At 27.6% G+C, this 16,604-nt stretch overlaps 1 protein-coding gene across 1 annotated transcript in view; it reads right to left on the bottom strand.

Moving 5' to 3' along the window:
* Positions 1-12,733, bottom strand: part of LOC111034429 (allatostatin-A receptor-like) — a 187,243-nt gene extending 174,510 nt beyond the window's left edge. The window contains exon 1 of the mRNA XM_022315679.1: positions 12,287-12,733. Within this exon, the coding sequence (XP_022171371.1) occupies positions 12,287-12,439 (153 nt within the window). The 5' untranslated portion in view covers positions 12,440-12,733. The remainder of the gene's footprint in view (positions 1-12,286) is intronic.
* Positions 12,734-16,604: the final 3,871 nt, after the last annotated feature.

Here is a 16,604-nt window from a genome sequence, read left to right as displayed (position 1 = left end):
TTGTAGTATTGTATTCAAGTATCCAATATCCTAATTGTAAATTTATAATTCTTATTAAAGTAAATACATAGTTTTTCATAAATCCATTTTACTTGAACAGATTAGTAAGTACTAGTTAGCTGCTTTGGGATTATAAGATAATTTAAACCTGAAGTTCGTGTAAAAAATAGTTAAGTCATCTAGTTTGAACCATCATAGTTATCAACAAATTTCAAGTTATCAAAGTAGCTACAAAATTATGATATTATTGAAAACCGTAGTAGTATTATATGTACTTATTTAATAACTAACTTCAGAACTGTTGTAGTTATTTATGATATACATTCTATATTAAAACTGCTCGTCAAGTTTCTAATTGTATTCCTTTTAGTTATATAAATTAATATGATTTTAAAAACCAAAATAAACATTGACAAATAAAACGAGCTTGTAAATTTTTAAACTAAGTGTAATTAAAATGAACCATAAAGGCCATTTAGGTGTTGCACTACATGAATATATTATATCTATAGTATACTAGTATACAATTGATTGTTAACGTCTTTAAAATTTTAGTATTAATTACTTTTCAAGTACCTGTAGGTTATGTTTTAAAAATTAATTGTATGATATCAATTATTATGAGTATCTGTATAATAAGCACAGTTGGCCTGAAATATTTATTGTATTTTAGTGAAGCAAAAACCAATATTGCATAATCAAATGTATGTGATTCAGTAAGAAAATCAATAAACATTTACGATGAATAATACAATTACAAATATGAAAAACACTCATCAAATGAATTCATTGTCTTTTATTTTAATTTTAATTAATTAAATCACAAACAACCGTATTACGTAATTAATACTAACATCGTAACAAGGTATTTAATATACCTACTCCAGTGATTTTATGCATTTATTTGATTCATTATTTCAATATTGATAACCATTATTTTTATGTCAAAAATATAGTATTTATATTTTATATTACAATAATATTACATTATTTTGTATCAAATAAAATATTGTTTCTTATATTCAAATACGATTTTTTTTTTTTAAAGTGAAATTACCAATATTTACATTTTTAAATTTCTGAATAAAATTAATAATGTTAATGTACTGCTTTTTAAGAATAAATGATCCATTTCAATATAATATCATACAGAATTTAATACTAAAGAGTACAAAAATAGTACTGATTAAAATACCTAATTATAGAAAGGTAAATATCTTGTACAAAGTACCATTAGATGTTTAATTAAAGCTTAGTTTCATTTTTTAAAACATCAAATATACTTTATTTTCTATTTCGTATTAAATTTACATTAACAATATTATAAAAGTCTATATTTTGTCGAGCGATCAAAGCTTCAAATAAACCTGATTTTCGTATCCAATTTAATATTACAATCGGTACCAAATGAATTTGCCTTAGAGGATTATAATTTATGAGAATGGGAAATATGAAGATATCGGTGCAAACTCATGTTTAGTTATTATTAAAATCAAACCATAATCTTCAAAGCCATATCTAATCATTGCAGTATACTAATTAATTCCACATGTTTTCATTAGTTCAGTTCTGCTAACATCGTACTTTGGTGACTGATCACGCAAATAGCTTAACAAAATGTTTCAATATTAAATATTAGGTAATACATTGAAACAATATGAACAGTGAGATTAGTGTAACGTATAATTGTCCAAAAAAATGTATTATTATAGAAAAATAAAATATAAAGTCTTCAAACATAGGATGGAAATGCATTAACAAATCATCATAAAGCTGAATTCGATTACAATTAGCATTGCCCATGTTTTCTATCACAAGAATCAGGTATTCATTCACAGCCCACGGGGAAACATTGATACCAAATTCGTTGTTCGATGAACTATTAGAAATTGTATAAAGTGAAAAGGAATTAATTATCCTACAAATATAATATAAAAATGATGCAACATTTCCATTCAGTGTTCGAGATAAAAAAGAGTGAAACAATTAGAGAGAACGATAAATTACTGTGATTCTTTTCATGTGCATTTTGGGCAAACCCCAATATTTTGACTCTCATAAAAAATGTATTAGCTATGCAGACTGACTCTTGCACATGAATGAATTCAAATAATAATAGTTGTATACATTTTTTGCTAATAATAATGAATTAAGGGTAATTAGAGCTCAACAGAAAATTAATTTTGAATTTATAAATAACAAAATAACATTGTACAATGAAAATAAATTTCTTTGTTATGACTTTGTATAATTGTTAGTGTCGTTTAATAAGGTACTTTATTAAACGACTATTTTATCTATTTATGTATTAAATAACAAGCATTTGTTTACTTTTTTTTTTATTAATTTATTTTAATTTACTATAGCTATGCTAATGAATTATTAAATACAAACGATTTTTTTATTTTTATTTATAGGAATGATATTATTGTTTGTAATTATGATTATTTAAATTTAAATTATATTGATTTATGTATTATTAAAATATATTTATGTATTTATGTATTTTATCATTACTTATGAGGCTTAATAATAATAAGTGAAAGTTGCAGGTAGCTTAAAATATTAGATAGATAAAAATACGTACAAAGCAAATAAAAATTACTCGTGGTGGAGTTGAGATGTTATTTAGTATTTTGTTGAATGACGACGATTCGTGAGCTGTTGTTACGTTACACCAGTTATATATACATATATATATATATATATATCTGTTATATCAGTAAACTGTTGAGTAATATTATGTAGGTACCTTTATTAAGTATCTAGAATATCACAATAATATATTGTGGGACCCATAAACACCACATAAATCACTATAGTTGTTAGTTTAATTATATTAATCAGTCATCTGGTCATTATACCTATCGCTGTCGCGTATTTGACTCAACCTCAGACCGCTCCCTCTCAGGATAAAATGACCAACTCACCCCTATTTTAAATTAGAACTTGTGATACGCTCTCCGACGTTGTTAATAGGAGGCAGTTAAGCAAATTACGTTTCCGTAATGCATTCGTATACATTCTAATTCCATAACCACCCTGCAATCACACTGCAGATTAGTATGTGCATATTACGCAGTATTGTGTGTCCAATAAATACTTAATTCGTAAACCTTTTGGATTACATTTCAATTATTGGGATGGGTGGGTATTTTATAATTTAATACCGATCATGTAGAATTAGTGTTATATTGTTTACTTATATTAATATTGTTGTATTAAAGACCCGTGATAAAAAAAAAAACCAAATAAAAACAGTGCAATAATTAAAATGTAATATTTATTATTTATGTTCATATCGTGTTAGTATAATAAAGTTACGTACATAAATCCTCCACTTTGTTTCACCTTTTACGAAATTTGAAGATATCAGTGAATATTATTTCACGTCATAAAAATGTATGTACAAATATTCTCAATGCTTCCACTTTAAATAATATACATAAGTATATCACATATCATATATATCTAGTATCTATAAATATATATATGTATATAATAATATGTCACATCCATTTAGTGAAAACGTTATTTCATGAACGGTATATCCCATTCACGAAATGTATCTTTGAGGTAAAAATGAGTATGATGATGGCATACACCTATAATATGGACAATAATTCTTATACATTTCATGAAATGGAAATTCGCATCATCTACTTCACGAAATGAAAAGAAATAAAACGATTTTACGTTATTTTAGGAGGATTTATTTATTTTATAAAAGTGAATACAACTATATACCTATATGCAATTACGATTTCTTCAATAATGTTATGGACATCTTTGTGATATCATATTATGGACATATTATGGTATTATGCTAATTATTTTACTTTTTTATTGTGCACCAGGTTTTTGTGTTTATATTACACAACTTTGTAACTTGTCAGACATAACGATATTATTATGACCTCAGAAAATTTTTAATTTATTTATTATTCATCATAAACTACGACACTACGTCTACATGTATACTGTACACATTACATGTATATACAATCTCTAGCTTACAAACCTATAATCTCAACTTTTTTCAATTAAAAATATTGCAGTTCATTTTACAATCTGTAATTATTAAGTATAAAGTATAAACTAAAAAGGAGAGCATTAATGAGTTGAAAAGTTAAGTTATTTTAAGCAAGTTACATAACGAGTTACTTTTCTGAAAGTAACTTCTAACCTTACGAGTCACCCGTGTTTTGTTATTTTAATCAGTTAATTAATTTAATAGTTACTAAAAGTCAATTTTTTTTCTTGCATAAATCTCATAAATTAAAAATTTGATTTGTTTGTACTAATTTTTTTTTTTATAAAAAAAAAAAGTGATGATAATAATCATATCTAAATATTATTAGTATTTTTTATATCCATATATTATAAATACTAAATTGTAAATTGTCAAAGTGTAGAATGCCACTATTTCTGAATTTGAATGAGAATCAAAATAATAGTGCCATGAACTATTTTAAATTAACATAAATAATTAATAGCATTTGTTAGTTGGATCTACAGTTAAAGAATATTGGTTTCCTTTCATTTTATTTTCTATTAATTGCTCTTACCTATGTTAAAATATATATTGTTTTTATTATTCTTGTAAAGTATTTTTGTTTTTGTGATTTTAAATATTTTGTTTTAAAAATGAAGGTAACTGATTTTTAATTTTATACTTCAATTAAATTATTCTATATTACTTTAACTTAACGAGTTATTTACTTGCGCAGCCTAGAATAAATTAGACAACTAAAGTAACACTAACAATTATATAAAGATAAATTAATATAAGGAGAATAGAAAAATAGATTACAATATTATCATCTTGTGTTTCATAGGAAATATAAATGTATCATTATAATATTTCAAAGAATATTATATCGTCGCAACTATTATAACACATTTAATCATACACTGTTATAAAAATTCACAAGTATTATTAAAGATCTGCGTATTGGTTTTTACTTTTATAGGAACTATTAAATATAATACTGTATTATTATTAATGCCCAAAATGTAACTGGCATAGTAAGTGAACATATGATTATAATTAAAATGCATTTTGTCTCTTTTGTTTTAAGTCCTAAATCTTTTAAGTTTGAATAATTAACATTTTTAACATTTTACATGACTCTTTAATAACATATTTTTTAAATAATGTATAATTTAATTATAGAGAATAAGGATTAGGAGTAAATATAGGTGCTATATCTTAGATCTATAAATATTGTAAATCGTTCACTAAAAGATTGCTGTACTGTTGTTAGGATATTGAGATGTTTATTCGTTGTAAAATACTAAAAAAATCAACAGCAAGATTAAGACAGTACATATTAAAATAATAAGCAAAACCATAACATACTTTTAACATTTTAAGTAACTTTATGGGTTTTAGGTATAATACAGAAGTAACTGAATATTAGTAAACATATTATTATTTACATAAATACGACCAACTTTCCATAAAAACTATACAATACTGACAGATGTGTTAGATCTAAAATGTTTTCGAATTTCAATATGAACATTAATATTCTGACAGTCACATAGTCATGTTCATCAATGCGAACAAAAAACACCAACATTTAAAATAAAAAATTCTTTCCAGACATAAATCTATTAATATATTATCATCTAGAGATTAATGAAAGAGATAACGGTCGTTGTGCATAAGACCCATCTTTGGTCTGATTTTTATATAAGGTTGCGACTGATTCCTTTATTTTGTCAATCAACTGAAATTGGATGGAATTCCAAGTAACTGAAGCGTGCTCAAAAACAGACCAAACCAAAAAACAGTAGAATTACAAGAATAAAACTGAATTACTAAATTCATAACAGTTATATTTTATGATGACCAGAACTTTCAAATCAATACAACCTGTAAATGGCTCAAACATGGATTTAAAGGCTGAAATACAGATGTAGAATTCGTTATAATTAATAAATAACATATAATTTTAAACGTTTAAATATTTCAGTGTAGACCATGACTCCAAAATTAGAATATACATTTTATAATTACTGCTGTATTCTTTACGTGTTGTATAAAAGATAGAAAATTATACTCCTTTACATTTCTAAAATGAATGGCCAAAATATTCTCGTCTGCACACCAACAAGTAGTATACCTAATGAACATCCACCTGCATCTAATCACGATATTAAAATAACGACAACAGCTGCATGTACAGTTTCACACAATGCTACGAGTATCATTTTTTAATCGAAATTATCTTACTAAATAAGGCTAATGTATATAATCCCATATTCAATTTTAACAATTAACTTTAACCATTATTAGAGATAAGTACATTTCACAGATATGGATATTTAATACTCAATTAAGAACCTTACATAATTTGACGATCTAAATAATATAACAATAATACAATTCTAAGTGTGGTTACTCAAAGTTTTTAAAGTGAATTATTTAGAATACGACACTATCATTCTTTTAAAGTGGTTGAAATGTTGTTCAGTCATTTTATACATCAACATGAATTAATTATTGTAAATTATAATACGTTTCATGCACAAATTATAATTTGATTAATTTTTTAAATGTTGAACATTAATGCTCTATAATTTCCTAGTATACTCGTACCACATTAAAAACAGCTGATACTGCGGTGGGTGTGTTTAATGTATTCTGTGATTTTCAGTTTTAAAACAACGATAAATAATCAAATAAAAAAATGAGTCTGACCAAAACTTACTTAGTTAAGACCATAATCGCTAATATTTATTTAAGAAAAAAAACTGGTTGCTTATAACCCTTATAACCTCATGCTAAAAGGAAACACCCTTTATGTCCCAAAGAAGGTTTAAATGATTTAAAACAACAAGAAACCATAATTTTAAAATGGTGACATTATCACTTCATAGATAACCTAAAGATATTACATTATTTAAAAATATTTTTGAAAAATACAGTTGTTAGATAAAATAAATGTGGTGGGAGGTATTAAATGAAACAGTTATTTTGAAATTTTATTTAAATTTAGGTAAATTGTTGATCCTCATTTTATTACAGAAGACAAATAATGGAAATTACACAAAAGTTTACAAAAGTTGTTTTACCACTGATATGATAGTATACAAAAAATTATAAAAATATTTTAAATATATTTTTAGTGAGTTTTTTTTTAATTTAAAAACCAACTATTTATATTACACAATAATTTGTGTATTACTTACGAAATATGATATTCAACAAAATGCCAAAACTTCTCAAGCATACTTTGAATATTTTGTTTATGTAACACAATATTTTATACATAATATTAATTTCATAAGTGCTAGAATATAAATTTGAAAGTCTATGCCTTTTATAATTCAACTCAAGCAGTTCGTATAAATATTTAACAAGTTGAGTTAATTTATATTTTACATTATAGTTTATGCAAAACAAAAATATGGTATTTTATGGTATATAATCTAACGATGTTATATCGTGACACAAAATATATAATAACAGTCATAAAAACCCACTAGGTACTATGAATTTTTTAAGACATCTCTACATGTTCAATCCATGTTTTAATATATATTATAAAACATATTCTGTTGGGCATAATTAAAATGTTTTTTAATTTTATAATTTTTTTTAGTGTATATAGAAGTATTAAAGTTTAGAAAAAATTCAACTAAGATAAAAAAAAACAATAAGGTTGACTAAATATTACATGCCCATACTAAATTTCATTGGTATATATATTTGTATAATAAATATGGTTGAGGAAGGTCTTTTAGAACTATAATTGATTTGGGTTAGTGTGCCTGTTTGAGTATATCTAAAAATCAGTAAAATGAGTACGGGCTGTTAAAATAATATAAGCTATAAAAGAAATATTTTTAGAAGTAACATATTAAGAATATAAAAAAATAACTAAGTATCAAAGTTATCTAACCTTTTAAATTTTAGAATTATAAAATAAAAATAAATATTGACATTAATGCAGCGACGAATGAAGATTATATGTATCCAAGAACTGAGGCAAATGTAATATTATTATTGAAAATGTATATTTTTATTAACAATAATAATAAGTGCACTAAGCACTTATATAATGTGTATCTAATATCTATATATAATAATAATTTTAGTACCGAAACTTATGTAATACGCATGTATGTATTATACATAGTTTATAATATTCAGCGAGTAGAAGAACAAAATGAATACTAAAAATAGTTGTTTATTTATTATATATACGTATAATCTGTCATGTTTATCACAAGCATAACGTAGTCAAAATGATTTAGACTTCTAGACTAGGCTTAGTGTTTTTGAAAATAATTTAATCAATTAATTTTTATTTATTTCATCTTTCAATTCCTCTAGTTATTTTAGATAGTTTTTTTTTTTAAGTATAAGGATATACTGACTTGAAATATTGATTTATGACTGTATTAAAGTATATCGATGTATTACAAACTTTAAGCTATAGTCATATCATAATAAATTGGGATCATATAATAGTATTAAGTACTTATAGTGTTTTAAGTTTTTTTGAAAAACGAACCTAATACAAATACCTACCTATCGATATTAAATTATTGTCAAACATATTTCATTATTTCTTTACCATGATGAATCTTTCTAATTTCTAGTTTTATATTGTCAGATCAAAAATGTATAATGCCAATAAGATTATCATAATACAACAGTTGTTTTATAGCAATATTTTAATAAAGATTTTCCTTAACAATTTTAAACATACCTACATAGTTTGTTATATTGTCATTGCTTCCACAAATGGGTTTCGTTCTTAGTTTTAATATGTTTGTGTTGTATTAATGTGTTGCTATATGTTATAGCATACATTTTATTATTCCATTAAGTCTAAAATATAGCGAAGAAACGTTCTATATAATCGAACTGAGCTTGGTAGATTACAATTATTAGCCGTGCAGGTGTTATTGTGGGCAATACCGTTTAAAATTATTTGAATATGAACAATGTATCATTTCAATATGGAACTTAAATATATAATATATTCATGCATCTTGCATTTAATGGTAGAATGAATACATTTTTGATAATATACCAAATTATTAAATATACGGAAAAAACTTCTTCTTTTTTTAAAATTCATATTTATTTTGCTTCTTACAACATAGTCATTAACGCTTCATAAATTTACATTATTGTAATTATTTATTTATTTTGTGAAAAAATTGTTCAATGTGAATGAAAATATACTATTATACATTTGAAAAGTAAAATAACATTTGAATCTTAAATTTGGTTAATGTAGTTATTATATCCCAATTATATAATATAATATTATTTATTTTTGTTGAAATGGTTATCTTCTATATCCAATTCTATCATAATTCATAATTTATTTATTTCAATTTCAGATTTTATAAAATAATTATTTTGTTTGATCAGAAGTAAAAATTTGTTTTAACTTCTTAACTTAAGAACTGTTTGGATATTAATATTATTGAATAAACATTAACCCCCCACACTCTAGGTATTGTGTTACTGTAATTATTATTTTAAACATCGTCATAAATAAAATTTGCACAAAAAAAAAATGGAAATACTCTGAAAAAAAAAAAAATAATATCCATAAAGTTCTTAAGACTTACTTATTGACGATAGCAAGGTTTAGTTAATTGGTTTGTTAATTAGTTGATAATTCTTCTCGAGTCGTATACGTAAATAGCTAAGTACTATCAATATGATGTTCTTCTGAACTAACGTAAAGTTTTTTTTCCCGTATATTAAGTCTTTTAACTTGATTCAATTTCAGTTATCACAATCAAAAAAATAATTTATTTATTTATATTAAACTTGTAGTGAAATTTTTATGTATGATTCATCAAAATCTTCAAATGCTTTTTTTCATGGTGAATATTTAATTCATTAATCTAAGCTACTTTTTGTCTCTTTATCGCTGACGTTAAACTAAATTCTATTTTTAAGATTTATTCTATTACAAACATGATTATTATGTAGTTAATCATTTTGTTTTTGTTTTTGTAGAACAACTTATTATTAGTTTCCAATTTTTCATGTAGTCCATACATTTGTTACATTATAGAATTATTATTTATTATTAATTTCCATTAAGTTTCATAAATCTGGCAAATCGTATGATTTATTTGACAACTTGTATCATACAAAAGGGGTGTAAAATAAACGAATTTTAAATAGGTACTTAATTAATATTAAATACTTTAAATAATTTAAATAGTAACTAACAGTGATATATTACTTTGTCAAATGTTATGATATAAAAGTAAATACAGTTTTAATAAAACGCACAATCGTATATTAGGTGTTTTATTAGAACATTAAATCATTATTTATCATGAATGTGAATAAAATTAACACTTATTTATTGCATGGGGAGCAGACAGTAGTATTAAAGGGTAACAACTAAATAAATTAGGTAGCTTAATGAAAATAGAAATGTAATTAGATAGGTAATTATATATTTTAGGTATGTTAAAAAGAACTTTTTATTTATTAATAAATACTAACATTTATGCACAAGACCTTAAACAGGCATTTTATGTAAGTCTGAATAATAAAAATTAAATTAAAAACTTAGCAAATAATTTTTCACCATTAAAAATTTACGATCGTTTCAAAGTAACGTATCCATAAAAAACAACACTGTTTATATGGTACACATTTTAATAAATCCAAAGAATTCGTGGTATTCATAGAGATTACACTTTAAAATTTTCAAGTAATCACCTAAGTCTATAACGACAATTTCGAATGGAAGTATTGTGATAATAATAATATAGTTGCAGGTACCTATATATTTATATATATATGAATGTACGGCAAATGTTTCAATGGCTATAACACGCGTAGGTATTCGTTTTTTCATCTCAAAACCTTTCGAGGTATTTATAGTTTTAATACGCATCGAGAAGACAATATTACACTGCAGAGCCAATAGGGGCTAAAAACGATAAGTACCATAACGGCATGTCGTAGTGCTATAGAAAATATTCTCAAATACTACCTATGTTGTACACCTTTAAAGTAATAGTAAAAAACAATAAATTAAATCAAAATGAACGAATATAAAACGTATTCATACAACAGAAATAGGATGTGTGAAATAGTATGAGTGATCAGTGAAAAAAAATGTGTTACGTAATATAGAAAATAATCTACCGCGTGTTGTTAGTCGACCTGTTGTCATATTTTCGTTTACTTCGTGTTACCTGCTGCTGCTATAACCTAAACACGATATTATATTGTTGTGTATATCAGGGAAACGCCGTCGTCACGATAGATAATTCACTACAATAAAATTAAGACTGCCTCAGTTATAATAATGCATAAAGATATCGACGAGAGGACAACAGTCTTGGTTTTTTACACAGACTACACTAGATTAGAGACTCGACGTATAAAACAAATAAGCAATAAAAATTATTGAAGCTCATGTGCTATGTTTTTGGGCTGAATAAAATACGTCCAATGATAAAAACTGCAATCTATTTAGGTAAATAATATTATACATCCAAATTCCGAAGATAAACATAATATTATTATTAGTTTATTCATTCATCCAACCAATGTAAATATTTCAACCAAGACAATTATTGTGTGATAATATTCAATAAATTGATGACGGGAGTTCCCTCAGAAGAAAAATATTGAAAAACCGAGAATATTTGAATTCCATTTAAAATCTAAAATCACCTTAAAAATTATCTATACAAAAAGATACTATTTCATTTTCCCGGTACTGCGGTATGCTTATTATATTATAGTCTATTGTATTGTTGAGTTTAAGCTGTATAACCTTCCCATCAGTCTTTATACCCCTATATTATTTTATCGTGCGACGGTCGGTGATTTTATATTATTTACTTTGTATAATGCAACAATCGTGTAACGAAAAAATGAACATGTATTATCCCGATATTTGTGTGTGGTTGTGTCTAAGTCGACATGAATGTCGATGAGCTTTTTTTAAATTGGACGATCTCGAATAATGGGCTTATGCATGGAAGTGCACCTAGCCACAAAGCCCTAACGCCATTAGCAGTAACATATAAAAATAACAATAATAATATCGTAATAATATTATTCATAGATATCAAATACATCCGTCGGGTAGCACCACCTCGAGGTGTTTGCAACCAGAGGTTGTGACTCTGCAAGTATCCACAAAAAATTGGTCAAACGCCATAGAGAAGGTACACGCCACGAGAAGCAAACATTAGGGTACGGTAATTTGCACGCGCGGTTGCCTAGCCAGGAAATTCGCAGGAGCTCGCAGTCTGCGCGCGTTTATACCTGGAGGATCTCGTCGTCAGTGTTGTTGTAGTCGATGAATTCGGTGTTGTTGACGCATAACGGGACGTTGGCGGAAGACATGTTCCGGCACATCTCGTACCTGTACAGCGCGGCATCCTCGAGCACGGTGGGCACGCCAGCCGTCGGGTTCATGGTGGCACGAGGCGGTGCCGTCTTGTCGGGAGGGTTGGTGTTTGGTTTTAAGGGATGAGGCGACTAGTGAGAGCTGTCTATGACGATCAGTTCAGCGAATCATCGGAGGGCGATCAGGGTGACGCCTCGAGGACGGCAACAAGCGGATACGACTGCGACGGGTTCACGTGATGTCCGAGTCGCGTCTCTCGCGCGTAGATTGTTCCGGCGAGCGGTCCCGGCGCGGTCAGTGGCTGTCGGCGGCGTGGCGTACGCGTTTGGCGGTGCGCGGCGACAAACTGCCGTGGCTCTTACTCGGCGCCTCGCGACGAACACGCATCGCGCGGTGATCAAACGCGACGAACACCTCGCGCACGCCCCGTCCGCGAAACGCGTGCCCTGTCCCGCTCGCCCAAAATACCCCTACGCACCAATACCCACCCATCCAACTACCCACCCACCCACCACATGGTCGAGTAGCAGCGCCGCGGGCGCTCACACCACCGTGGAATATAATATACATACATATATAATCCACCCACGCGCCGTAACGACCCCCTACGACCCACCCCTCACACGTTTTTGGACACGCACACTGGGCTCTCGTCGTCCGGCAGTATATTGTAACGTCGTCACCACCACCGTCCCACGACATTCGTAAGCAAATGACAATGATGACAGAAGCATAGCCCTTTTTTTTTTGGTATTGGACACGCTGACTGTACCTACATTATAATAATAATATATGATAAAATAATACATTAAATAACTAAAAAAATGTCGAGGACTTCGATAATGACTTTTGAATGGAACGGTAGACAAAGTGATTGTGGAGACGATTATTATCGGACAAATGCGTTTTTTAATTTTTAATTGTTATGTATTTTTTCAGAGAGAGAGAGAGAGAGAGAGAGAGAGAGAGAGAGAGAGAGTGGGGAATAATAATAAGTGAAAATTATTTTATATTTCACTCTCGTGTCAGGCTCTAATGACATGCAACCCATACTGCTTGGTTGCAATAAACTTAGTTAAAAGATAATGCTAATAAATGGTCACGAGTGCCTAATTAATATTTTTATTCCAAATAAATAAGAGATCTTTGTAAGATTTTAAAATTAAAACATTTATCGTGTTCAATGCTTTGTTTTTTTAAACACAAAATATAAATCGATCTCTAAAATTTGTATGAAGTTAAGTCTAATATGTTTGTATGTACACCAATATACTGTTTTAAATACGACACAATTTCGGATCAGTTTCAAATCGCAGTTGAGCATAAAGGTATTGTAAACAATAAATCAATTTTTTTCTCAGTTGAAATGTTTATGTGTGAGAAGCAATTTCGGGATTTTTGTCATTCAGTTGAACAATGAATAATTAAGAATTATATACCGTTTTAAAGCCTTTATAGCAACAATAACAATCACAGTATATTTTACTGCGGAAACAATAGCTTTCATTAAAATACGAGAAAAAAATATACAAATAAGTAAGGTAAATAATAATAAGGTACCTATTGTTTGGTTGTAGGCGCATGATATTAATTACTAGTATAACTGTACAGGTTATGCTAGTTGAAATTAAGTTTTGCAGTAGTTTGAAAATTATTGAAGAACAATCTATTGTGTCATCTCAGCGAGCTACATACTATATTTCGATAAAATACAAATATACGCTGAAATTGAAAAATATATAGTGTACTGATAAATCGATCCTTATAAAATAGTACGAGCCCGTCATGAGAATATGCATTACCTACACGTGAACACTATTAATGGTGTGCTGTACTTGGGACAGGTGAAAAATGCTTCCTACAGGGCCACCTTGAACAAAATAAACTATGTACTAACGGTTAATGTAGCGAAATATATAGGCACATTTTGACGTTTCAATGGCACAATACATTTTTGTCTGATAAGAAAGTTTGTCATAGAGTAACGGAAAAGTTTCACTATAGTTGAAGTTTTTAAATAATTAGATATTAAATATTTGCTTTCATATTATTAATACTGCATCCATTGATTAATATGTTGAAACGTATTACATTCATAAGCGGATACTTTGAAAAATATGAGGAGGCTTAAAATATATCCGATTGAGTCAACAGTGCCTTAACTTTTTGCACCAAATTAATAGAAGTGGCCTGAAATGTCCACAAAGACAGAAACCATAAAAGGTGTTTTTGAGAAGAATTTAGAAAATCCATGTTTGACTTTCAGGTAATATTTTCATAAAACGTAATTTTTATGTTAGCACCACAAAAATGCTACTAATATTATATTGTTTAAAGCGAAAATTACAGGACTGAGAAAAAAATATTGGTTATTACGTATAAGACAGTGTTGTCTCATAGCTAAAATGTAGAGGTATATCGTAGGTACCTTCTGGTGGGTACTAAGAAAGTATTGGTTATCTAAGTGTTTTGTGTTAATGTACCATAGTTATAGCTTAGATTAGTATTTAGATTTAACCTGTGGAATATTTAATAGAGATTCAAATTGTCTCTGTTTCTATGTTAATTGCAGTAGCGTGCTCAGCTTGTTTTGAAGGGGGGGGGATATATGCATTTTTTACTATTCTTGGACTACGTTATATAATATATATTCATTGCTTTGTCATATATTTTATTTGACAAAAATAAGACCAATGGGGGGAGGGATATGACACCCTCGCCCACCCCCTTGAACACGTTCATAGCTTATAAGAAAATACATGAAGTATCTATAGCCACTAACCATTTTATAAATTGTGTAGCTTGTACAATTATGCACCCATACATAATATATGCATATAGTATGCTTCACTAACATTGTATTATTAACTATCAAGCAAATAATCAAATCAAACAATCCGTTATCATTGTGGCAATAGTGATAATCTATGCTTAAGGGCACCAGAAAAAAATATATTTTAAAAATTTGAAAATGTGATTACATAAAATTACTTTGTAATAACTATCAAACACTGCAGTCCGTTCTGATTTTTAAACCCAAAAAATAAATGATTATAAGCTCGGAAAGCCCCGAAAATTTATGAAAATTAAATATTTCAAGTAAAATGTATTAAAATGGAAAAGCACCCGTGGCCAAATATTATATTTAAAAAAAATTATGTTGTAGAAACAAAAACTGCAGTTCTATACATTAAAATCAAACCAAAAAGATTATACAAACAAAAACATAAATACAATTTGATCAGACGTCAGTTGAGATTAAAGGCAGAAACAATAAAGTACATAATTTAAATTTAAAAACTTCATTCTTACGACGTAAAAAAATGGAAGGGCGCCCTCGGGGCTACGGTATTTTAAGAAGCAAAAAACCAAATGAGTATATTTTGTTATCTAAATAATAACTATTAGCTTAATTAATGAATAATTATTCAGATGTCACTTAGTGATCGCTGAAAAAGTTTAAAAATTAATAAATGCATACAAAATTAATGATTTTTAATACTATATAAAAAAAAAAAACAGAGGTAGGGTCTTGGCCCGAACCCGCTGTTCAATTCATTTTAAAAATGTTAAAAATTTAATTAAATATAAGCTTGAGACTGCAGTGTATTTTGATTTTTAGACTAAATAAATTATAGACTCGGTATTAGTATAAGTATTTTCAAAATAAGAGAGTAGCACGGGGCATTGACGCTAGGGGGTGCAAAAAAGTCTCGAGCACCCCGAAGTTCCATTTTAGCATTCTTTATTTTTTTAGGTCTCTGTCTAACTACTATTATTACAGTGAAATATCACCAATTTTATGTTTTTAAATTATAAAATATTTACCGAAAAAATTGTATTAATTTTGGTCATACTATGATTTGAACTACAACAACAATTCATTATAAATAAAGATGATTGGAATTAAGATACACATTATGGAAAAACGGTAAAAAGCAATAATACGCACTATGTATAGATGTGTACTAGACCGGACTGTGTATTTATTATTCATTACTATTTACTGGTAAGCCCCCATGTATTTTATATTAATTATTACCATTTCATCGTTTAAATCTTAATATATTACTAGCAAAAAGATTATTATAGGTATATATTTTATTTTACTATTAATATGAAGTGTGTTAAAAAGGGTATGAAAAGTTGTCAAGTACCTGTCGATTATTGTAGTTTTATAACTTATAATAATATTATATCATTTTAGTATTAAGGGATGTGGTGAGTAAATCG

The sequence above is a fragment of the Myzus persicae genome, unplaced genomic scaffold (assembly GCF_001856785.1).
Source record: "Myzus persicae strain clone G006 unplaced genomic scaffold, MPER_G0061.0, whole genome shotgun sequence".
Classification (NCBI taxonomy): domain Eukaryota; kingdom Metazoa; phylum Arthropoda; class Insecta; order Hemiptera; family Aphididae; genus Myzus; species Myzus persicae.
The sequence above is the reverse complement of the archived record's forward strand: the minus strand, read 5'-3'. Positions and strand labels throughout refer to the sequence as shown.